The 26,937-nt window shown below is 41.0% G+C and overlaps 1 protein-coding gene across 1 annotated transcript in view; it reads right to left on the bottom strand.

Annotated features, from left to right (window-relative positions):
- Nucleotides 1-860: 860 nt before the first annotated feature.
- Nucleotides 861-26,937, bottom strand: part of LOC117560772 (ataxin-2 homolog) — a 35,556-nt gene continuing 9,479 nt past the window's right edge. Inside the window, 8 exon segments of the mRNA XM_034237786.1 lie at nucleotides 861-2,569; nucleotides 3,874-4,024; nucleotides 4,653-4,780; nucleotides 4,985-5,115; nucleotides 7,252-7,466; nucleotides 8,372-8,578; nucleotides 10,306-10,450; nucleotides 14,396-14,550. Of these exon segments, the coding sequence (XP_034093677.1) occupies nucleotides 2,386-2,569; nucleotides 3,874-4,024; nucleotides 4,653-4,780; nucleotides 4,985-5,115; nucleotides 7,252-7,466; nucleotides 8,372-8,578; nucleotides 10,306-10,450; nucleotides 14,396-14,550 (1,316 nt within the window). The 3' untranslated portion in view covers nucleotides 861-2,385.

Raw genomic sequence — 26,937 nt, forward strand, 5'->3', positions numbered from 1 at the left:
CCTAATCTATGTAGCATTGTATAACTGCAAAAGACATCTGGGACACACCTTGTTGCATCATTTCAATGCTGCTTCTATTTTATATGAACATTTTAATGAAAGAAAACAGCAGTTTTTGAATCAAAATCTCTTTGATTTTTTTTCGATATCACGGGAACTTATAAACCAAAATCAATGTACCATTTTTATTAAATGTTAGTCCATCTTATACATTAATATTGTTGAACAAATCAACAGTCTCAATCCCTTCAATAGCTTTCATGTCAAGTTACCCATTGACTACCAATCCATGCCCTATGTTATAACTACATTGGACAATTAAGACATACATCTCTCGATAGGAGTTTAGTGCTTCTTTTATATTAAAATAATATTTTAAGGAAAAAAACAGCCGTCTGTTTGTTCAATGTCGAATTTATTTTCAACAGTTTCAACGCCATGTGACCGAGTGACATCAAATCAATGCACCGTTGTATTACTTAACTCAACAAGCAGGACACACCTTTTCATCTGATTTTAATGCTATTTCTATTTATTATGAATATTATTATGGAAATTCAGAAGTTTCTGTGGTTCAGCGCGACGGCTTGGTGACATAAGCGTCGTCTTCGGACTGGCATATTTTGCAACGTAGCAAGAAGGAGCAGCCAGATCCAGGCTGAATGTCTGTCAAATATACAACAACTCATGGATTACACATCCTGTTGAAAATAGGACTAATAGAAACAGTATTTCTAAAACCTGTTGCACAATTAATATTTTCCGACATTGACAGTTCCAGACTTTGAAACCCCTTTCAATTGTTTTTTAAGCAAGTGTTAAACATGTCCAGAAAACAAACAAATATCCCACACAGGCAATCATCAATCAGAACAGTACATTTTATTTATTGTTTCCAGCTGCACTGTATGCTATATGTTCACCTTGTACAAGAAACAAATACAAATACTCACACTAAAAACCAAACAATCTGCTAGCAGCCGTCTCTTGCTAACGTCACGGGGCTAAAAGGGATGATGTGGCGGCGGTTGTTCACGGAGGACACTCTGCCTCCGAGAACCACAGCTGGATTTCATTAGAGCAGAAAAACAAAGAGGAAGAAACTATAGGAGGAGAGGGAGTGGTCGCTCACATCAGACTATGATTATAAGAACATTTAACAAGGCAATACAAATCTAACGGAACAGAAAACCATGAACATCAAAAACGTACATTTGATATAAAAAAAAAAATAAAATACCACAATGGAGAAAGAGGTGGAGTAATGGAAAGTAAGAATCCAGTTTTTCTTTTAATTCCGATATGGACAGATTTTCTTTTTCCTGAGTCAGTAAGCTGTTTTAGTTTTTCCTACTTCGCTAACTGGAGCTGTAACGTACTGTCGGTCCTTTGGGTGCAGATATCTGGGACACTGTTCAGGCCAAATATCGTGGGTACCTCAGTTCAGCCGCGTTGGAAAATACCACAGCTAAATGTAATTGATGTTATACACTCAACGTACAATATCTAACCACAAATGGCAGTCTGCTTTTTTTCCTTTTTTGGTTTCAATGGGTCATTTTTGAGTTAATGGGCTGAAATATTCTTTCTGGAACTGGAAACCACATGTCCTGGCACACACCTTGGCTCTACATTCAGGGGCCACCAGCCACGAAGGGAAAAAGCAAAAGATGGAGTCCAGATTTCTGATGGAGACGGCAGATTCTGCTGTTGGTCTGCTAAACATACGTGTAACTGTAAATTCATTCATTTTCAAACACTGAAGAACAGAACAAACTGATATTCACTTGCAACATAAACACAGAATATAGGGTAAACAGAGGAAAGTAAAAAATCAAAAAATCAACACAAGACATGTTTGCGCTGAAATGGGCGAAACTGAGGAATAAGGGGAAGTTTATGAAGTCACTGTCGCTTCAAGTTTGTCCTTTAAATCAGGGAGGGGGGGGGGGGGGGGTCAGATGTCCATCCTGCATGTGGAAATGTCAACATGTCCCAGAAATTAGGAGGAATCTCCCCTGAAATATACTCAAAAATAAAGATTAAAATATCACTTAAATCAACGAAGAACAGAAACAGATATGGGGGAGGGGAGGTCTCAGATCTGCATGAGTTTGACGGTCAGTCCCATCTCAGTGTGGCAGCTCAGGTGTGTAATAACCATCTCAGGTGTGTTATAACCACTGTGTGTCCACTGTCCTCACTGGGGCTGTGGTTTCATACAAAATAAATTGTTGAAACGTTGCCCTACAGGCAGTCTGCTGGTGGGTTCAGATGGCTGAAGTCAAGCGTACAGTCGGATGGTTCGGTTGGTGGGGTTGCTGGGTTTTATTTATTTTTTTGTTGAAGTTGGTTTCAGCCCCCTGCTCGGTAACAGCAGCAGTCCTAAGGCTCAGTCATGTGCTCTCTCATGGGGTCGCCATGTTTGGAGGGTCGGTTGGGGGAGGGGGCCTGTGACGGATGGGTACCGGGGGGCAGGGTATGGGCGATGGGCACCCCCCCAGGCACCAACCCCTCCATCGGTCCGGGGATCCCGCCGGGGGCCACGCCCACCACACCGGGAGGGAACCTGGGGAGGGAGAGGAGAGGATCAGCTGGCGTGATGAAGAGCAGAGGGAAACCACCACAAAGTTGGACAACCTTTTTTTGCACCTGATCGTTACTGTGTGAAGTGAGGCTTTATAGTGACAGCTAATAAAACAAATACAGAATCAACACATGAAATCTGATCAATGGTATTTATTCAAATATAATGTTGTACTTAAAGAGCCTTACATTGAATCAAAACACATTTTAAAAAGGGACAAAGTTAAACATGTCAGGGAGCTCTGCCGCATAGAGGCAATACATGATGTAAGAGGTCCAAATCTGGTGTAAGGAAGGACTCTTAAGGGTCATTCACCCAAATGATAAAACATGATTCCTCACTTTCCTTACCTTGCAGATAGCTCAGATTTAGTTTGCTCAGCTCTTAAGATCTCTGCTGAATTTAGTTGATTTATGGTATAGATGCAAGACATTAAAACAATAATAAGTGATATCTCTTTACAAATAGTGTCCCTAGTGAGATATGTTTTCATCATTTGGGTGAACTGATTCCTACATACAGAGAGCTGAAAGGAAAAGTGTCAGGGAAGGGGCTGTCACTGCAAATAAAACCCTCAGCAAGACGCAAAGTTTCAGAATTTCACTTCCTTTCTTTCTTAGATGTAGTGACATAACTCTTTCTGAAAAAACTCCACAATTTTGTTCGTAACCTGTCACTTCAAAATTACAGTTGTAAAAAAAACAAGGAAAAAAAGTGCATTATTTAGATTTTTACTTTTTCTACTCCTTATATCAGGTGTGTCATCCCTAGCTGAACATGTGTGTGAACCCTTGGTTGTGTTTAGGGAATCGATGAGAGGCAGGGTACAGTGGGTTTCAGGACATGTGGGTCAAGAGTGTAAAGCAGGAAAAGGGGCCACAGATTTAAATGGGATTTGGTTTATATTAATGATGGTATTCATTTGCTTTGGCCTGTGTGCCAGCAGTGGTAGTTTTCATTTACCTGGTTGAGAATTAGGTATATAATTTGTCCTGCATTCCCCCCGTTGCTATGGCCTGTACCATGGTTCGGTTCATTTGGCTGTGTGAGAAAAGCAGTTCATTCTGGTTGAGACAATATAGAGACTGAGAAACCAAAAGCCTAAACTGAACAAGGGATTCATTCATTTGGGCCAACTACTATGTATTAATACGCCACAAAAACTAGGACCCAGGCTAAATTTCAAGAATAAAGAATTGTGACACACATAAGAACATCTAGTCTAAGCCTGATCTACGGCAGGTGCTCATGTCTCTCAGGTGGTCTCCTGTCCCCCCCCCCCCTACCTGTAGGCGGCACCGTTCATCTCAGGGTGAACTTGAGGCTGCTGCTGCTGCTGCTGCTGCTGCTGCTGCTGCTGCTCCATCATTCCCCAGGGGGCCGAGGTGACAAAGAACTCTTTGTTGACGCAGTTTCGGAGGCTGTCAGGAATACGGCCTGGGTCGGAGCAAGACAAAACATTGGTGAGATGAAAAAACGAAATCTATGGCTCCAGTCAAAAACTATTTTTGCTTAGGAATGTTTCTAACTGGGTAAAACATGTTGGAAGTATCTATAAGTATCTATAAGGCAGCTTCCTACGTTTAGGAAATACAAAGCTGGTGGTACAAAGAATACAAATACAAAGCTGGTGGTACAAAGCTTCCTTTTTTTAAATCTCCTTTAGCATAGGGTACACTGGACCATCTATTATCCAAGAACAGGGGATAATGCCGTCCAACAACTCCTTGTTGCAACAAAATTCAAAGTCAACCTAACCATTAACCTCATGTGCTGTGGCTGTTTAGTTGTAAAGGTTTGATTCTTTTTTGGACAGGATACCTTACTTTGTGTTGTAAATAATGCTTTTTTTTCAAAAAAGAAACATTAAATCCATCATCACATAATTATCATAGTGTAAGAGCAGTTGTACTCCCTTAACACCATGGTTGTCTTTTCCTAAGTCTTCATGAATTATCTTACAGATGTTTCTTTTGACGTCATGATGGAGGATAAGGAAAATACCTATGCCATACTTTTTGGACTGCAGCTTAAATGTGAAATGCATTTAGAGAAGTCAGTGTACCAGTGATGGCTCTGCGTATTTCTGTGGCGGCGGCCTCTCTCATCTCCAGTGATGCCTGCTCGCTGTACCAGGCGGTGTGGGGGGTGCAGATCAAGTTGGGGGCGTCCTTCAGAGGACCTTGGGAAAAAACTGCTCAACAGAAATATGGAGAGAAAAAAGTAAATAAGAGATGAAAAAGAAAGTATTTTTCTAACAAGATTGTTTTGATTTCATTTAGATTTGGGCATCCATTTCCGTCACTTATTAGGGTCTATTAGGAGTCGCTATGTCCTATAAATGAGCGATTCTAGCGATGAAATACTAAAATATGTTTTAACAGTCAGTTGAATCACCTGAAAGGCTCCGACTCGTGGACGTCCAAGGCGGCCCCCCGTATCCGGCCTTCCTTCAGGGCCTGAGCCAAAGCTTTCTCATCCACCAGACCCCCCCGTGCCGAGTTGACCAAGAAAGCCCCTTGACGCATCTGCAAACACACACAGCAGAAACACTCACAATAACTCCAGACATCAACACGTGTGGCTGTGAGATTGCAGAAGGGCTGTCATCCTCTAAACGCTGCGTGGGAAGACACACACAGCGCCAGACAAACACTTACAATAAAAGAACGGCAAGAGTACAAAAGGCTTTTCAAAGACAGTTGACATTTAAATGTCAACTAGACTTTCATCTTCACAGAGGCTCTTTATTCAGGAAGCGAGCATGTAAGTGATTTTTTAAAAGCAGCTTTAAAATCTTACATATTTATAAGACTACTGAATTTAACTCAAATAGCAGTCAAATTCAAGATATGATAAGACTTCTTTATCTCCATATAGGAAATGCAGGTGTTACAGCAGCACTAAGAAAGTACAGATAAATACAGAAGTAGAAATTAAAAACAAGTTTAAAAGAAACATGAGGTGTATAAAACTAGTTTAAGAGGACTAAGAGTAGAACATATACAACAAGTATACATGAATTAGGAATTAGAGACAGTGACAGCACAGCAGTAAGTCTCAGTAGTATATACTGTATGTTAACATTTCCATTTGTGTCCTCCAGGTGGCAGCAGTGCTTCAGACTCAGAGACGAAGAGGATAACTCGAGAGGGTTTCTTGTGTTTATCATGTGAGATGAGCTGATCCTTAAAGCCTATAAACTATTACACTGGGGGGTTAAAGTGCATGCTGTGGTTAGCTTAGCTGCTGATTCACCACTTGGCTGCTCCATAGCATTCCTCAGCTCGTCACTGACTGCATTGTAGGCAACTCACAATAGATGGGGGGTGCTGCATAAACATATCATGGACTCTGAAAACAAACTATGTCAGATTGCATTGCGGGGAAAATGTAAACTCTTATGCCATCTAACTGCTGAGGTAATCTTATGTTTCCTGGTTTTTAATATAAGGAATGTCAGATTACTGTATGTCAAAATGATTATAATAATTTTCACTAAAAGAAAAAGGATATGATTCATATTTTATTCAATGTGACAGTCGTTATACTTGGCTGGTTTAACACACACACACACACACACACACACACACACACACACACACACACACACACACACAAACACACAACACACACACACACACAAACACACACACACACACACACACACACAACACACACCCCCACACACACACACACACACACACACACACACACACACACACACACACACACCACACACACACACACACACACACACACACACACACACACACACACACACACACACACACACACACACACACACACACACACACACACACACACACACACTGGCATGTGTGTGTCACGCTGACCTGAGAGTTATGAAACTGTGAGGAAGAACAGACTGATTACAGTGAATCTTCCCACTACATCGCAGACAATGACGCTCCACCATCCACCCCCGTATGTACACCCCTCTCATTCTGGATCCACAGAGGTTTTCTGTGTCTCTTTGTTTCTCTCAGTATCTTACCACTCATTAAAAGGTTGTTTAAACAGCCTATAATTGGACAGAGGAGCGCTGGCAGCCGGGGAATGTTAGTGGCAGGCCAAGTCTTCTGCAAGTCCGCTGGGTTAAAGCCGTGCTACCGATCCCCGGGAATCATTAGCCGAGTGAGGAGAATGTGCAGCTTGCTATGGAGGGGAATGAGAAGAGCTTCTGCCATTTGAGGTTTATATGGTTTTAATAAGTTGCAGGTTCTGTCAGTTTCTTAGACGATGTTCAGTTTCTGTAGGTACCAAATGCTACTTAGTCTGAGTTTATTATTATTTGTTTACGTCACTTTTATTTGTTTGTTGAGCACTTCCGGTAATTGTCACATGAGTGTGGTTTGTGTGGGTCCCCTGTTTCATGTCGAGTGCAGATGACAGAGGGTGAGCTTGTGCTGTCATTTTTTCTGTTGACCGTTTTTGTCCCTATAGTTACTGTGTTTTGATTTTGTTTATTAAATATCGTCAAACTATCTTACTTCAGTATGGACTTTCTCATTGAAAACGCGTCGCAGCTTACAGCCAAGCTTACTGGACTGTAAATTGAGCCGCCACAGTTTCCTTTCTTCCGTCACTTCATGTCAGAGAGATATACAATTATCTTTTTTCTGCTTGTTCAGCACCCTTACCTGTTTGATGGTGAAGTCGTTGATGAGGTGGTGGTTGTGTTCGTTCAGGTTGCAGTGCAGGGACACGCAGTCGCTCTGGTAGAGCAGGTCCTGCAGCGTGTAGACCCGCTGAACGCCCAGCGAGCGCTCCAGCCCGTCCTGGATGTACGGGTCGTAGAAGATCACGTTGAAGCCGAACGCCTTCGCCCGGATCGCCACCGCCTGGCCCGAGCGACCTGATGGAGTCACCAGAAGGAAAGGAAGCACGGATTCAGAGATAATTCAGATGTTCTAAACATTTTAATACTAATTATTTTAGATTGATTAGATCAGAGTCCTGGACTGGCTTCAATATCCTACAAAAAAGTAGTGTATAGGGTGAATTCACAGTACAGTAATGGCCATGGCAGAAAATGTATCTAATGTGGTGGAGGGGGGGGGGAAAGCAGAACAAAACACATCTGTTTAAAAAATCTAAATCATTTGATTATTTGATCATAATAATAATCGGCTGCTGAAGCTTATTCTATTATGAAAGCCTGGAACTGCAGAATTATTTCAGTATTAATGAATCCCTAAACAGAATTATTTATTGAGATATTTGACAGATCGAAACAAATCGGGTTTTTTTATAATAAAAAAAAATTTGCGAGTAAAGATGCCAAGTACTCAGTAGTTTAAAACATTCATCATCAGAAACACATTTATATTTTTCTATACTTGGTTTATGACGAAATAAATACACATAATGCTAACACCATTTCTCTGTGTTTTGTGTTAAATGCTTATTAGCAAATGTTAGCATCCTGACCCACTACGCTAATTGGGTTTTACCACGTTAAACATGAGTCTGTACCTGCTAAACATGACGTCAGCCTTGTAGTTAAGTCTTGCTTCACAAAGTTAGAAATTCAAATTCACTTTTTATGGCATTTAACAGACTAAAAGCTATGAAAATTACATAACATTAGTCTGTATTAAAAACAACATTTATGTGCAGCACTATTGAAAAAAACAAGTACACTGAGTAAACAATCTGACAACTTAAGAACAACAAATTCATATTTCACCTCGCAATGTGATTAAGCCAGTTAAATTAAGATACATTTAAAAATTGTTTAAAATCTAAAAAGAAGCTCACCAAATCCGATGAGGCCGAGCGTCTCTCCTCTGATCCTCGCCGCCCCCGACGCCACCTCCCTGATCTGCTCCACGCTCTGGACCCGCGTGCCCTCCCGGAGAGCCTGGTACAGCCAGGTGTTCCGCCGGTACAGGTTGAGGATGTGACAAAGTGTTGAGTCTGCTGTCTCTTCTACCGCCGCTGAGGGGATGTTACACACCGCAATGCCTGGAAAAGAGAAGCAATGAAGATAAAGGGATGAAACATAGGTACTTCAAATGACTAGTAACTTAACTACTCTACAGATTTAATAGTTGATTCTAAGTACAGAAGCTGTTTTCAAGAGGGCATAATCTAGTCGTTTTTTAGTTCAGAAAGTCATTGACAGGAAAATTATTTCTTTATGACCCTCTACAAAATAAAAATGCACTGTGTATGAAACTGAAGAGGATAATTACAATAGCTAATTATGGCCATGAAAAGAACATTTCTTAAAACATGCACGTCAGCGCACAAAGATGAATTAGCACAAACGACGATAATTAGGACATCACACTAAATCCTGCTCTCATACAAACATATGCCGGAGGGGCCAAATGGGAATCAGAGTGAGAGTTTCATATCAGTTGGAGCATCTGCTCTGCATTTACAAACAGCGCCATTACATATTCTGTTTACAGTATGCAATCATTCCTGTTACATATGTTATTTATGTTAAGTCAATAGCAAGCGGAGTTTGCTTTGGCCCCCATCCAAAAGTGCACTGTTCTTATCCATAATGCATCATTTTTGTTAATTTATTCTTTTTTTATTATCATGCAGGAGTGAATGAATAAGCCATATTGGCAGATATGACCCCAACTACTTCAATATTCTCAGTATAGGATTACTTCTGAAAAACCCTTAGTTTTAAACATTTCTCAACAACTTTTGTCATCCCTCAGTCTAAAAATGGTATTGTTATATTATTCCAGGTGTTGATAGTTGTGCTACCTCCGTTTCACAGGGAAAGAAAAACCTTGAAATAGTCAAATAAAAGGTTAAAAAGCACCGAACAGCAAGTCTTCAAATCAAGCACATTACATTTACTAAATGATCTACATTATAGGACTATTCCGATTTAAAAAAAAATATTATTTGGAGTCCATCAACACCTGTCATTTGTTAAATATCGTTCTTTCAAAAAAAAACTTGTTCCGTTACATTTCCAATAGAGGGAAAATTGGTAGAATTATGTTAAGAGATGACTATCCCTTTTTTTGTAATACTAAGAAACTTTCACCGCGGGAAAAACGAACAAAAAAATACCCTGAAATGTTTTATGTCATATTGTCCTACAGTTACATTGTTCCTTATTCTCAGTATTTTCTTCACCTTAAAATATAATACACTGTAGTTTGCTATACACACTCATTGTCCGAGGTGTTTTTATTTACTTAGCTTTTAAGGTTATTTGTATAGTTACGTTTACATTTGGTGTAATACTTGTCTTTAGCATCCTTTTTTAATGCTAAATAGTTTCTTAAAAATACTTATTTTTTTATTATCATTATATATATTTATTCTTTTTTTCTACCTACTTATTTTTTTCAGATTGTTTATGTTCGCACCAGCAGATACCAGAGCAAATTCCAATAGACTTGATTCTGATTGTGAGAACGTCACAAAATGATTTTAAAAGACATTTTGAAAAAAAAGTCAATTCTGAGAAAAAATGCATATTTAGAAGAAAACAATTCAAATTTGAGATGCATTGTGGGACATGTAGTTTATGGGCAACGTGCTTCTGTAAATCGCCATGTAACCGTATTACAAACATATTATATTATTTGCAAGCTCTTGTGGGGCCACATGAAATGAAGTCGCGGGCCGGATTTGGCCCCCGGGCCTTGAGTTTGACACCCCTGCTCTACATCTATCCTCCTGCTCTGTGTCTGCTTGCCCCTCAGTCTCACCCAGGTCCCCGGCAGCCTTGATGTCGATGTTGTCGTAGCCGCTGCCGATGCGGATGATGATGCGCAGCGACTTGAACTTCTCCAGGTCCTCTCTGGTCAGGGTGATGGTGTGGTACATCATGGCCCCCACGGCCTCATTCAGCACCTGAGGGACATCCTCATCATCACTGTCTCATTACATCATCAACAATCATTAACAGCCTTTAGGAGTCAATCTGCATTCACATTATGATCAGTCATTATTTAATCAGTATCATCCCGATATTCAAATTCCTGCAACATTATGTATGAATTGAATCGGAGAGCATTCACCACCTCACATTTTCCTGCAGCTTTACATCCCCTTTTTCTTCATCTAAATGCAAATTGATTGTTTATGTGAGCCCTGAAATATGAGTGCCTGTCTGTGTGTTTATAATGAGTGCTTTCGCCAAAGCTGCCTTTTGTCACAATCCATTCATTCAGACTGTAGACAAACACAGCTGAAGTAGATGCAGGCAGGACCATAAAGTAGACGGACAGCTGCTGAGGAACCCGGAGAGAATCAGAAAGTAGCTGCCGCCGCACGCCACGGCCGCTAAATCACACGTTAGAATTCACAACCCGCTCACTGAATGAACCTAACCGAGCCAGATTAGCATAGCCTTGAATTACCATGCAACATTTGTATTGGAGCTTGTTGTAGTGAGAGCCAGATGCTAAATTCAAGGTTAAAGCTCTCTCCATGCATTTATCTCATTACTTTAGAGAAGCAGGCCCAGCAGCAGGCTTGGCTGGAGACGATGCTGGAAAATTCACTAAAAATCACATGAACACAAGCGGAGAGTTTACATGAAGTGGAAAAAGAGAGAAAATGGGTTTTGTTTTGTGTGATAATTAGTTGAATAACTCATCTGGCATGCCACAGTGCATCTTTACATTGTTTTTCACAAGGCTATTACCTACAGCAAGGGATCATGAATAATGCAAAGCACATAAGGTCTGTGAGTATGGCCTCACAGTACACTTATTCTACACCAGCGCAATGGAATATTTTGAAAGCTTTAACAAAATACTTGAACATGGGGATTGATTTGTGGATTCAGAGGTAGTGACATAGTGTGAAGGTATACAAATAGCTATAAATTAGGTCGGTTCATGTGTGTTGGTATTATTTAGCTTTGAAGAGCGCCAGGCTAGCTGTTACCCCATGTTTTCAGTCATTATGCTAAGTTAATCAATAGCCGGCTTCACAAAATATTTAAATTTACCATAAAAGTTATGCCTAAAAGCTTCAACAAAGACAAACTATTTTTCACATTATTAGCTTTTTTTATTATTATCACACATCTATGATCTCCTTCCACCTAATATGGTTCTTAAAAGCCTTAGCTATTGAGGACAGATTGGGGGTAACCTGCTTTGGGTGGAGGGAATCACAGAAAGTCCAGAAACATCATTTTATAGATGTATATCTTTCTTATTGTTCATATATGTAAGAGTTATTCAAAACACAGCACAATAAGGACACATAAAACACAACCCCTCTAATTCTCTCTCTTTGTGATTCAATCTCTCCAGTCCATCATACACTTTCAAATAGCAAATAAAGCCCAAGGGTGTCAGAAAAACTGCCATTTATGTATCACAAAATGTTCCTTACTCTAGATTGATCGTGTGATTTGTGCATGAGTGAGATACCCATCATTTTCACAATTACATCTTAAAACATTGGTTGAGCTTTTTTGAGCAATTTAACTTAACAGCTGCACTTGAGAAGAGTGGTTTCTGATACAACGACACTTTAAAAACAACACACTTTGTTTCTATCCTACTTCAATTTTCTGAGTCTTTTCCAAGGACAAAACTGGATTAGTTCATAGACCAAAAGCTCTTGTAATACATTTCCTTTAAGGTGTACTCAACCGGGGCCACAACTCTCTTTCAGCTGAACTCTGGCTTACAGTTGTGCACTTTAGGCTCACAAGTAAATTGTTAAATTCTCCTCTGAATCGTTGAGTGACAGATTCCTTAATCACTGCATCTGCTCACTTCCAGGCAGTGCATGCAAAAAGACAGCAGTGTGCTTGGGTCTGTTTATATACCCATCATGTGTGAGCATTACTTCACCACTAAAACTTGCAGTGAGGTTGTTGGCAAGTCTGTGTGTCTGTGTGTGCGTGTGCGTGTGCGTGTGCGTGTGCGTGTGCGTGTGCGTGTGCGTGTGTGTGTGTGTGTGTGGTGCCCCATCTGTACCCTCTGCTGTGCAGTTATAGTTGTGGGAACGCTGCCAACATCTCTTCTCCCAGATGGGTACTCAGTATTTGTAATGTATTCACCACAAGAGCATCTTACTGAACAGAGATTGCCGTGTGTGTGTGTGTGTGGTGTGTGTGTGTGTGTGTGTGGTGTGTGTGTGTGTGTGTGTGGTGTGTGTGTGTGTGTGGTGTGTGGTGTGTGTGTGTGTGTGTGTGTGTGTGTGTGTGTGTGTGTGTGTGCAAGGAAGAACTAAAGTGTTATAAGCAGAAAATTACAATATTAACTTTGCATTTGACATATAAATGATTATATTGGCACAAAAGTTAATCTGACTACTTTTACATTGCATATCAAATTCACCAAATATTTGGAGAATGTGCTGTAAGGAATCATTTTCACTAAATGAATACATCTTGAAGTGTTACCCTTCCTATTCTCTTTATATGTGTAACAGACCCTGCGGCTTTGATTGTAAAATTGCTCCTGACTGGGTTCAGTGTATCGGCAGTAAAATAAGACAAATGTTTCACCCACTCTGGCTCAGAACAATCATGCTGCCTTACTATTACCAGCCTCCTCCTCCTTATTTAACAAAGCAGCACTTCAGCACCCAGTGGGATTACAGTCAGTGATGAAACCATTAGAATTGAACTGGGAGAGTGGAACAAGCCAGTGGGCTGAAATATTATTAAAGCATCACAGAGGAGGAGACGCAGAAGGAGAAACAAGACGACTCTCCTGCACTCAACTGAGGACAAATTATTCCAGAGTCACAGTCAAAGTTCATATTATGTCCATATCAGTGTGTGTGTGTGTGTGTGTGTGTGTGTGTGTGTGTGTGTGTGTGTGTGTGTGTGTGTGTGTGTGTGTGTCTGCTCCCAGCACACACTGCCTCTACAACATTTGTTTTGTAAAGCACTTTGAATTGTCGCGTACAGAAAAGTGCTATATAAATAAACTTGCCTTGCCTTGCCTTACTACCACAGTACAACTGTTACTGCAGAGATGAACACAGACTGATGGTGTTGCTAAAGAGTAATACATTACATAGTCTGACATTTTCCAAACATATACTGCTTATTAAAACGTACAAACACTGCTTTACATCCTGTCTGCACATCTTCTTTGTTTGATAAATGAAAAGAAGAGTGGTAAAGCAAGAGCACACATTGGCTACAAATAACCTGTGTTGAGGGAAAGTGAGCTCTGTGTGAGGGACAGCAAAAGGAAGTGTTGCATGTAACTCAAACTGAAAACTTCGCTTAAATCTTTCTTTTTTATATATTCAAATTGTATTCAAGTTTCTCTATGCTTTAAAACACATTTAACATTAGAATTTAATACAGTTTGTGTTTATTTTATTTCTTATTCCATTCTATGCATTTTCTAAATTGTATTTCTTTAACAAATCATTGAGTGAATTATTTCAGACATGTGCAATTATATATTTTATTTTACCCCCTTCTCTATTCAGTAGTGGAGAGGATTTTAAATATATCCACTCTACTCTATACTTGACGTCTTAAAGAAACAGACTGCTTGAAGCCAAGTTAAGTAAACATACAATTAACACAAACTAATTCAAGTTAATTACATGCATAAACAAAGGCTGCTTAAATGAGATTATAAATAAGGAGCATTCGTGGCAAACATTTGAGATTTAGGACTTTGACGAACCATCCCAGAACAGTGGTCTGTTTTTATTAGGGGTTAAAAGGTCAGTGCTACAGTTTGTTTAAATGTTAAGATATAAAAATAAAGGGGTGGAATCCTGTTATTTAAAGAATTGAAGTTGTTTACTTCTCCTAACATACAGGTGAAAAAGGGAGCATTCTGAAAGTTATTATTGTACCTTCTCATGTATCTCCTGTGTGGACTGGGCGTCACAGAAAGCCACGGTGGCCAGGTCTTTGAGGATGGGCATCTCCACGGTGCAGTCGCGCCCGTCCAGCAGCGCCACCAGGGGGCGCGGGTGCATAGGCCCGTTCATAATCTGGGGCCGAATACCTGCAGAGGGGAGGACAGAGAGAAAGGGGGGGGGGGGGGGGGGGGGGGAGTTAATTATTTATAAGTGGCACACACAGTCAGCGAGCCGCAGAAGAAACAGTGAAATGTAGGAAAAGCATCCCGCAGCAGGAAGTGTTAACACAGCCTGGGACTGTGTTTTACCTGTGCGCGCCTGAATCAGTGACACACACACACACACACACACTACTACACACACGCCAAAGTGTGTTAAAACTATCATCGTCTCCCTTACCTGGCAACACTGGGCAATATCACACACACATTCATTCACACACACATACACACACTAGGGATGCTCGATTATGGCAAAAATCATAATCTCGATTATTTGGGTCAATAATTGATATCACGATTATTAAAAACGATTATCCATTTACTTTGAAAACATCAATTTATTGGAGAAAAAAAATGTGAACAGTATGTTTTTAACAGTTGATTACCCTGAACTTTAAGTATAACTCAACTGAAAAAAAATAAAATAAAATTAATAACAAAAAAAAAAAAGATTAATAATAAGAATAAAAAAATAATCGTTATATTTCGATTACGTTGTTTTCGTATCCTTGCAAGCCATAATCGTAATTGCGATTACAATACGATTAATTGAGCAGCCCTAACACACACACAACGCTGGTGATATGAATACACCCCTCTCTGGCTGTTATCCACTCTGTTACCAGGCAACAGGTCCTTTCACCCCATGAGGTCATCACCTCCATTATCCTATCATCGTTCAGGGGCCGGCAGTGTGTGTGTCTCTGCACACTTTACACCATGTACACACTGACGCTGAAGGAAATCATCAGGTATTAAATGGAAAGATTCAAACTTGAGGTCGTCTCGAGGTTTGTCCTTTGAGTATTTGGGTTTCTATCTTTGCCCCCCCCCCCCCCCCTCCCTCCATCGTGATGCCCTTCAGGTAGAAAAGAGGCAAACAAATAACAGCTGGAGGCTAGAACTGTGTCAGTATTGATGAAAGAGTCACTGATGGACTGATGGATTGTCACGATGAGCCAGTAAACTAACTCCATCTAAAATCAATGTTTCCTTTAGGTGTGAGATCGAGGAGAACAGTGAGGACCCAAATTCCACTAAAAAGAGGGAGAAGGAAAAAGAGGAAAGGAGGAAGGAGGGAGGGGGTCCACACACCACCACTCTCCGGCTCCCTGCTGCCTGTTGTCATGGTGATTAGAGGAATTGGGCAGGATTATGAAATATTTTATTTAGTGACATCTGCGCTGCTGGAGAGGACATCCAAGCCTCCTCGCTCTTAGTCTCTCTAACTCCTCCAGTTTTGGGAAGCATTGACGGTGTTTGTGACCTACACAACTACAACATGCTAACATATGTACTTTATGTAGATCAGGTTACTATAGTGATACAAAATACAACAAAGAGATGCATGTAAATGTAGCAGAGTCGCAATTAATCTGTGCTTCAATTCTGCACCGGTAGGCTCGTCTTCTTGTATGCACCGTTAAGGGGAAAGGTTGCATTGACTATGGTTAATGTTTGAAGAAGCTTCCCTTTTCAGCCCTAAAAAATTATGTGCAGAATCGTAGATGAACACAAATATTTCTGCCAAATTAAGCTTTGGCTATTCCCTGAGGTATTTGTATACATGAGATGTTGTGTGTGTTCCTCACTGATTTGTCATGGGGCACGTTTCATTTAAAAATTTGGATTTTAATTTTGATGCCAGGTGTTGGCTTGTCGGTTTAATTTGCCAGGCCACTGTCAATTAAATGTGATCACTCCAAATCCACACAGTACCAACGGAAGATTTTAAGTGACTTAAAAAGATATCCCCAAGTCATTTTTCAAAAGAAATAGTTGCTTATTTTGTCATGAATACTTTTTTTTGCAGAGAAATACTTACATTCAGGAAACTTAGCTTAAGAGTTTCCTGAAATTAAAATAATTAATAATCATAGCATCTTTAAGAATGACATCTCAATTAGGTTTAACAAAAGCTGTTCTGCGATATTTATAAAAAATGTTTTGCCAGTCAATATGACGTAGGTTTAAGCAAAACAGATCTTTTCAGAGAAGGTTCTCAATGCACCTACAAACTTGAATTTACATTGTACCTCTTGCAAGCTGCATCTCTGTGCTGCTATACAATCTGAAAATATCCAGCGCTAGAAGCATGCTGAAAAAACATAGGCTGTAAATTATGTAGAGCTCGATGCTGTAACTCAACACACAGAACATCTGCGCTTTCCCTATCAGAAAGAAACCACGGATTCATTCAAAAGAGAGCTTATAGCATGTCATTAATATCACAGCATTGACAGAAGGACATCCAACCTGCATTTGTATCAGGATTAACTTCTGTAATGATTGCTTTCTGTCTCTATTTGTTTCAAACGGCGGAGGAAGGTGAACCACATTCAGACATCTCGGAGGGGAGAACATTGGGATGAGGGTTTGTATTATAGTTTCTCCTAAACTCCACATCTCAGGTGTGTTGTCTGCTTGCAGGGTTTATAGACACAGATGAGCGATCACTTTTTAAAATGTGGATGGTCCTTTAAAAGGTTATTCAACTGAGTGCACCATGATTGCTTGTCACAGCATTTTTTAACAGAAAAGCTTCTAACTAGAATCAAAAGTCTAAAAGATGCGAGCATTAGGAAGGCAGGACAGGCTGTTATGAAAGAAGCTATTATTCCCACATTGCATTGTGGGAAATGTAGTGTTTCTGCAGCTTCAGCCATTACAAATGAGGATATCTTTGCTGCTGTGTTTTTCAATTTGAAAATTGCTTTCGAAATCTGTCTCTCGCGAGTTGCACAACCTTTTAAAGTGCAATAACTCCTCACAGCTATCATTGAGCAGTTTAAAGCAGCAGAGTGAATATTATTAAGTCAAATATCTGCTTGCAACTTATTTTAATGAAATTATGCTTTGATAGTTATTACTGACCTTTTCTTCCAGTTACTTTTATTATTATTGCTTTGCTTTTATGTTTCCTGATTACCATTTTTAGTGTTTGGTGTCAATTTCCTACGTAGTATAACTGCCTCCCTGGCCTTTTTTTCAAAATGATGTAGAGATTAAGAGAGAGTGTTTTTATTATATTACACTACATTACAGTCATTAACAATATTATTATTATAGTGCAGCGCCCATAATAAAATCCTAAATGGCAAAAGAGAAGAATGATGAGCAAAGAAGAAACACGCATAAAAAATAAATGGTGGAAGTGACCTCAATCTTTCCGTTCTTAGTATAAGCTGAATGCATGCTTCACTCTCACCCGAGGCACTCATGGTGTGTGTGTGTGTGTGTGTGTGTGTGTGTGTGTGTGTGTGTGTGTGTGTGTGTGTGTGTGTGTGTGTGTGTGTGTGTGTGTGTGTGTGTGTGTGTGTGTGTGTGTGTGTGTGTGTGTGTGTGTGTGTGTGTGTGTGTGTGTGTGTGTGTGTGTGTGTGTAGAGTTGTTGTGTGTTAGCGAGAGGAGACGGGAGAGGTCGGCTTGCCAAACACACCTGTGGGTCTGCAGCTCTCTCTGTGCCCTCTCATCACCATCCTGCAGAGTTCAGTATCACAGCTCAGACCGAGCAACAAATACTTCTATCGTCTAACAGACGCCGCGTTGTGTTCACACATGAAAACACACACTCTTAGATGAAAGGATAGAAAAAGCAGCGAAACTCCCTTCCTTGATACACACACACACAAACAAGAAACCGCTGGTATAAAAAAGAAAAGAAAGCCGCATCACTTGTCGGAAGTATGTCAAACTGCTGTTGATTAATTATTTCCTAGTGGCTAATAGCCTTTCTAGAGCCTAATAAGCCTGAACGTGGCAGTGCATTTAACACATGATGAATCTGTGGATAATTAACGCCTAACAAGGCTGTTAATGAAGCTCTTAATGACTCAGATACCTGGCCAGTGATTACAAAGAGTAAAACAATCCCCTCAGACAGAAAAAAAAAAAATGAAAATGACAGTATGTTTATAATACATGATGACAGGTTCAGACCAAAACAAATCCACAGCTGATGTGTATTCTCAAAGACATAAACACACACTGTTGGAAAGGTGTTGTTGACTGAGGCTCTGTAATGGCCTCTTATCAACATCCCTCCAGGGAATGTCTGTCACATCACAGTTAATGAGTTTTGGGGCTTTAGTCTCTATTCTCACGCTGTCAGAACACTACACTACATTTCCTCTTGCCAAGTCAGGTTGAGGAGGAGCCATCATCATTTTGAGGATAAAAAAAGAAAAGAATCAGCAACAAGGTGGCGGGAAATGTTATTTAGAAATAGGGCTGAGTCTTCGACATATGGGATGACTTTCTTAAGGAAATGTCTGATCGTCCAAAGAGCTATTCTTTTTCTATAATGTGTGTATAAGTGTCTCAATACTCCACTTGTTCTGGCAGCACACAGCTCAGGATGGAGGATGTATTTGTTGTACGTTGCACATGTAACAGCAACTTATTTCTTTTTCTTAAGTGAATGATAGCTTGCCGCTTTATTTCTTAAGTGACTTCTTATTTTTGCCTTTTTTACAATTGTAAATGACACCGCTTTGGGACAAATCAAGGTTGTCTGATTCTGATGGAAAACTAACAAAAGCAACACTTTACGTTGATTTAATGAGAACTGTTTTGAGGTGGGTTTTTTAAAGAATACTTTTAGAGCGCTATTAGCATTGTTTGTTGACTGCTTACACTCTAATAAGACTGTAAGAAATTATTATTCGTCTTGTGCATTTTGTATTTCTGAAATCCCCCCTATCATTCATTTGTTAGTGTGTGAAAACCCTAATGTGTGGTTTGTTATAGAACCAGTTAAGGTTGATGTGTGTTTAAGATTACAGCCATCAGGAGAGCAGCACACATTGCATATCTTGGTTGAAAAGGAACCAACATAAATATTTCTGAAAAATAAACAGAAACAGAGCTGAGCTTTGTGGTGTATCGACACAAATTAATATCACAATATAGCAAGAGTAAACTAAAACTTCTGATGCGGTGAATAATTCATAATTGTATTGGTTGGCAGAATTACGATGGTTGTGAACTGACCACACACGCTTTTTCAGTTCCGTTAGTATCAATATCACACTGCCCTACTGAAGGCCTTATTTGGTTAGAACAGTCGTAAACTATGGGGTTGATTACCTCACTGACATTATGGGTCATCGGGGAATATCACAGAGACACAGGATTACATTGCAGCTGCAGACGACTGTAACAACACTCATCTATAGATGTTGAATGAAAGCAGTAAGAATAGCTATGGTTACCTTTTTGTTTGTTGATTTAAGTTGAATAACTTCAGAACACTAGGGCACATTTTTATCTTATGATTAGGCGATTTGGGTTACGTTGAGATCATGTAATAGTTATTAGCAAAACTTGTTGATCATGAAATCATAAGAAACCAAACAATGACTCCCTACAGACATCTTCTCAGTTCTGGATTTCTTAACTGGCAAATAATGCCAAAAGTGAGAACACACACGAGTCTGATCCCAATAATCACCCTAGGGTGGCTCCCACCTCCCCCACCGTCACACAGCAGCTGCTCTCATGCCAGCACTTGTAGACCAGAGGTCCAGCTGCTAAAGAATGAAGCAATGATTGCATCTGGCTCTTTTTTTAAACTTAACTGGTGTCCTGCCACTTTCTCTCTGTTTAGATTCAACTCTCTCTCCCTTCCTCCCTCCATCCATCTTTTTATTTTCTCCCTCCAGCAGCTTGCCAGCCGCCCCGCCCGGCTGCCAGCTCCAGAACCTGGACTTTATGAAACGAAAGCAAAGCCAGAACACTTCTTGTCCAAACACAGAGTCCCACCCAACACCAGACAAAATACCAGACTTATTTTCAGTCGGGAGGGGAAAATGCATACCGGAGTCGATATTAAAGTGCCTATTTACTGTTACGTAAACTATGAGCAGTAGAAACAACATCACTAAGATGGTTTACATTAGGCGCTGAGATATTTTGGCTGGTACTCGTTCGGATAAAAATGCAAATAGCTTGTGTCAATTTCCTGTTATTGTGCCCAAAGTATTAATCATTGCAGCACAACAGCCAGCATTGTTCGCAGGCCAGCAACTCATAAAGAAACAAAGCCCACAGATTGACTAAGTAAATCTAAACCATGTTTGGTGTGACAGCAGATAGTCTCATCAGTGGAGGTCATGTGTTGTTGTATCCCTCAAGGGAAGCTTGAATGGACTAAGACTGATATCATCCTTTAGCCCATGCTAATCACAAACTGAACAATTCTCCAGGAAGTATGAAAACTTTTGGCAGAGCTGGCAAGAGCGTACTGTTTAAACCACAAATGGATTACAGATGTTCCAACTAAAAAGCCTTTTTGGATTCTGACAACAGAAATAGAAGTCATCTTTTCAAACGCTTGAGAGGAAAAAAAGCTCATAGAAATACGTCCTCTCCTTAGTGAATATGATCTACGTCTAATTCTCTCGTTTGGAAGGAGAGATCTTGGAAAAGCAGCTCAGAAAGCTTCGCTGCCAGGAGCTGTGAGTCAGAGTTTTTCAGAGGGAGAAGGATCATTTCCTAAATAGAGCGCAAACAATCAATGAAAGAAAATAAACAACGGCTCAAACCTATATTTCTCCTCTATGGTTTGAAAACCAATCTTTAAATAGTTATTTAATAACATCAATTATCTTCGTTTCTAAAGCTCCATTTTCTGACAGATGGTGCGCTCTGGTTTTGTGGTTTCATGGATCTCCAACACGCCTCGGGTAAAAAAGAGGGTTTCATTTGGAAGTTAATGCACTCCCAATAGATTTACTTGTGGTTTGTTTGTGAGTTCATCCCACATTTTGAAAGCTAAATTGTCCACTTGAGGGACTGCAGAGTGGTATTAACTTACCTGCTCTGTTGTGATTTCCTGAATAATAACACGTTGTTCTGTGCCATCTCAAATATCTCTTAATAGCCTTCTGAGACAGTTTAGTATCCTCATCTCACAGAGGAGCTACACAGCAGTTTCAAAATCGCGTGTCTTTTTTACTTGGTTCAATATTACAGGTGAATCTCTCTAGGAAACCCTCGCCACTCGCCATCTCATTCCTTTCCCTCTATTTCCCATTTCCTTCCTCATAGTTTAAAAGGTGATGAAATGCTCAAACTGGTGGGATACTATGTGGATGCTCCTACATCGGCCCCGCATCAATGGAACAATAGAACTGTAAAAACAAAAGGAAGTGAGGAAGATTTTCCATGGCACGATGATGTCAGGGCCACAGCGGCGGTCGCTGAGTTCACAGCGAGCTTTTAGAGAAAACTACTCCGCAGTTGACGCCGAGCCAAAACGGGCTAAACGGGCTTAGGACCAACAGCTGGTTCTGGTTACCTAGCAACTCCCAAGCTGGGGGCCTCAGTGATGGGGTAGTCCGAGGGGTGAGAAGAGGAGGGGGCCCAGACGATAACCCAGTGGGCTCTCTTTGTGGCAAGTGCAGCGGTGACAGGAAAAGCTTGATTTCATGATATTGAATCTTGCCCCCAAAAGGCAACGTGCCTCAGGCCACACAACCTGGCAACCCAAACACAGAGCGTGAAGTGGCACGATCGGTGTTTCTCTGCAGCATTTTTCTAGGAGACTTCAGGAATACCAACGTGCTCGCTGTGGTACTGTGCACACACACACACTGACAATGAGTGTGGCTGCACTTAGCTTCACACCCACCCACAGATGATAACCATAAATGACCAGTGATAATCCAGGATGTCATTTTGTTGGATAAAATATTCAAGGGCATTCACAGCTCTCAATTCTCCCTTCTACTCTCCTTCTGCTCTGTAGTGCATGTCGACCTGCATGCTACTTACAATAAAAACAGCAATGTTGCGCTCTTTAACTGTGCATACATCCTAACAAGAAACTGGCGCCTGTATTCTTGGGAGTGTCTACTTTCTTAGTGTGTTTACGATCCCTTGGCATCTGTAGAAAAAAGAAGGGAGGTGTAATCTTTTTTTTGGCAGACTTGCCTCCTCCAGGCCCCCACCGGACCCTATCAGCGCCCGGCTACACCGCCGCCACCGCAGCCTGTTTCTTGTTCCACTATGTGGACACACAAAGACTTTGTTTGTCCTCCCTCCGACTGCCCTCCTCCAAACTTATCACCACCCAACGCCCAGCCAAGAGGGGCGAGGGTGGGGAGAGATAAAAGGATGAGAGAGGAGGGAAGGGTGAAATTACATGTACAAGTGGATAAGGAGAGAGGAGGAAGAAAGGGGGAAAACATTCATTGACATAAAGATATCACAGGTGGTGTCAGTGGTAAATACAACACAAAGTGAGGGAGAGGAGCATCCATCAATCAGCATCTCCTCTTTAAATGTTTTCTTTTGTGCTTCGCTTGCAAGGCCTGAAAACAACCGGGGTCCTGAGAGAAAAGCAGCTGTCAGTGCTGATGAACAGTGCACTCGAGCTTTAACACACACACACACACACACACACACACACACACACACACACACACACACACACACACACACACACACACAACACACACACACACACACACACACACACACACACACACACACACACACACACACACACACACACCACACACACACACACACACACACACACACACACACACACACACACACACACACGTCAGGAACAATTACATACAACCAACCAACATTATCAGCAGGTTTTTTTGTATCTATGCATAAGATATTAACTGCTGACACAACTGATTAGTTTAAGTTGATAGTTAATATGGTATTTTTTGCGATTTGGACAAAGGTGAGAAAAATGAGGAGAAATTGCAAATCAACTGCCAATTTGAGCCCCACTATTTAAACTAATCGTTCTTGGGGAAATCAGATTTTTTAATATAATTTTCAACTGGAAATTACTGATTATTTTTACATTATTTCAATTTTTAAAAGCATTAAAATGACCCCGGATAAATCAGATTTATCTAAAAAAAACTTGCTTGACATACATCATTATTTTCAAAGTGCACGCCTGAATACACACCCTGTGACAGACAGCGTTCACACACAGGAGCGCCCATTAACACTCACACAGAGCCACTCTGATGCCCATTCTTCTGTGACCTTTGACCCTTTAAATGACAGCCCGTCTAATCTCGCCTCCTCTCGCTGCAGTGCAGAAGTCTGTGGTTTAAAATCAAGGAAACACTCACACACTGATGTTGCCCTCATGCACACACACACACACACACACACACACACACACACACACCACACACACCACACACACACACACACACACACACACACACATACACTGATTTCATAACACACTTCATTGCAAAAACATAAGAGGCTCATTAGCCTTAAAGCCAAACCCATCTCCCTCCTCCCCCACCTCTCGCCATTACACACGCGCGCGCACACACACACGCACTACACAATGTGAAACATGCTTCTTGCCTGGGAAATGCTGTCTCCACATTCTTCAAATCAGGAGCTGCACATGGCAGAGGAAATGTGGTGGAGGGACAAAAAAAAAAATAGAAAAGAAGTGGGATGGGGGGGGGGGGGGGGTATTCTCACACAGTATGCCCGGGGTTATCCTCTCCTCTCTACCTCCTCCTCTCACCTCCCTCTCTCTGTCTGTCTTCTCTTGATCTCCCACTGCTTGTTTCCAAATCTGTCCTCCTTCATCACCTCACTCCCAGAAGCTCCATTTCTCTTTCTCAGACGACTGGTACTCTTGAGTTGAACGAAAAAATGGAAGGTGGCACAGGAGGGCAGTGGGCGCGGGGGGAGAACTATGATCGTAAACCCTCTGTGTGGCTAAAGCAGCGCCGTCAACTCCTTTAATCTCCAATGAGGGGGGGAGGAAAATTGGATCTCTATTCGTCTTCAGCCGGAGATCGGCACTTCAGAGCGTCCTCCTCCTTCCGCCTCTTCAGTCAGATCACTTATATCTTCTTTTTTTTCTTCCGTCAGCCGCTTCTCTCTCGCTCCGTCTCTCTCTTCTTTTCCCTTCACGGCAGGTTTGGGCTATTCATTCAGACGTCAGGCTCACTCCGTCAGCCTTTTGTTGCGAGTCACAGAGAGACAGAGTGAAAGAGAGAGAGCGAGAGAGCGAGAGAGAGAGAGAGAGAGAGAGAGAGAGAGAGAGAGAGAGAGAGAGAGAGAGAGGAAGGGTTGGGGGGAGAAAAATGGCAAAAGGCGAGAGAAAAAAGACAGAGAAAACAAGCCGGTGCCACAGCTATGCAGGAGAAAAGAAAAGAGGGAGGTAAATAAAAGAGACGGGGGGGAAAAAATCCTTGAAGAGCACCAGTCACAGCGAGAGGTGCCGCGCTACTGGCACACGTTCGACTCCCTCTTCCATTCTCTCCGACCTTCCCCTTTCCCTCAACATATTTTCCTTCTCCCCTTTTTTTCCCTCCCCTCCTTCCGTCCCTCCCTCCCTCCCTGCCTGCCTTTCTGTTTTATTATTTGTGATCTGGCCTTCACGGTCCTATAAGAGTGCCAGCCCCCTTTCCCCCCTTCTTCTCAGTCTCACTTCTCCGTCTTGCTCACAAACTCTCCCTCACGATCTAAGTGTGTGATTTTTATCCTCGCTCTTTAACACGACTTTGATTGGTTTCGCAGTTCAACAAGCCATTGAGTGCCACATTTCTAGGCTTCGACAAAGCATTCGCCTCGATACACAAAGGATCAGGACGCGCGAGCATATCCAGAGACACAGGTGATGACTTCTTCATAAAAGGAGGCATGTAGGTGTTCATGAAACCACACTGGAGGAATGACATGCAGACAAAACTCAATCTTTAAGTGTTGCACACAAATTCAGTGAAAAGTCCTTTTAATAGAAAATCCTGCAGTTGATCAATTATTTCTGATGTCTAAACATATTTCCACACACCTGCTACTGAGAACAAGCATGAAGCCTGTCTCAGATTGTGTGTGTACTTGCAGACTTGAGCACAATCAATTCCCAAATGTGAACTTAGGGTAACAATCAGGAAAATCCCTCCCAGAGTCGTATTGATCTGAGAGTCAAACCAAAGCACAGAGTAACATATTAGCATGTTTACTACTCTGAGAGGGCAGCCTGACACTTTGTCTCCGTCAGGCGCCTTAAAAAGGATTTTGGTAATGAGGGTTAAGAAGAGCTTCCAGAAACAACACCGTGTTAGAGTAAACATGCTCTCTGCCAACTGGTACAGTTCAATAGTGCAACTAGTATTTCATAATTGACATAAAACATTATCAATCAATCAATGTTTATGTATATAGCCCAATATCACAAATTTGTCTCAGTGGACTTCACAGTTTGTACAGAATATCAGTATGACAATACGACACCCTCTGCCCTTAGACCCTCACATCGTACAAGGGAAATGGGAGAAACCTCAGGGAGAGCAACAGAGGAGGGATTCCTCTCCCAGGACGGACAGACGTGCAATAGATGCAGTGTGTAAATTGAAAAGGACATAGGTAGAACAAATGTTTGGAAATGCATGTGTCTATAATAATAGATTATGATTTTCTTTTAAATGTAAATATTTGCTTGTTTCATAGAGTTGCATCATAGTAAAGAGAATACTTTAGCGTTTGGGCTGTTGATTGGACAAAAGAAACATTTAAGCAGGGGAATTTGAAATCCACATTTTTCACATTTTTCAGATTTCATAGACCAAATACTTGATTACTTAAAGGTGGGGTAGGTAAGTTTGAGAAACCGGCTCGAGATGCACTTTTTGTTATATTCCATGGAATGCTCTTAACATCCCGATAGCAATGAATATCTCAAGTGCTTTGACAAAAAATCCATAAAAAAATGTCATCTGTGGAAGCCGTAGCTCTGTAAAAAGCACGACCAATCATTTTAGCCGGCCCGGCTAAAATAACTGGATGGCCTACCTGCCTGTCAGCCTTCGTCTATGCACAAACTTATCTCGTGCCCTCATTGGTCATGTGCGCGTTCGTGTGTGTTGGAGGAGGGGCTCTGTAAGGAAGTGGCAGATTTTTTCCGGCTGTGTATTTTCAAATTCTAGCGCACTAGAGCTGGTCTCTACAAAATTACCTACCCCACCTTTAAGCAAAAATGTAATCAGTAGATGAATCAATAATGAAAATTATCAGTTAGTTGGCTAGTAACATGCAATTCTTGCTATTAGTGCATGAAAGATATTACATAAACAGAATTAGCAGATACTATAGATCAGATATTACAGTGCATGAATGTTGATAGGCTGCATTTAAGGTAACTCTTTCTTATTTCAGGTTTAAAGGTCCCGTCCAAGTTTAAGGAGTGGTAAAGATAAACCAATTGCATTTTTTGGCAGTTTCCTTCATACACTTCTACACTTTTATACAATTAGTTAAAAAGCGAATCAATAGATTAATCAAGAGAACCAAAGCTT

The sequence above is a fragment of the Gymnodraco acuticeps genome, unplaced genomic scaffold, assembly GCF_902827175.1.
Source record: "Gymnodraco acuticeps unplaced genomic scaffold, fGymAcu1.1, whole genome shotgun sequence".
Classification (NCBI taxonomy): domain Eukaryota; kingdom Metazoa; phylum Chordata; class Actinopteri; order Perciformes; family Bathydraconidae; genus Gymnodraco; species Gymnodraco acuticeps.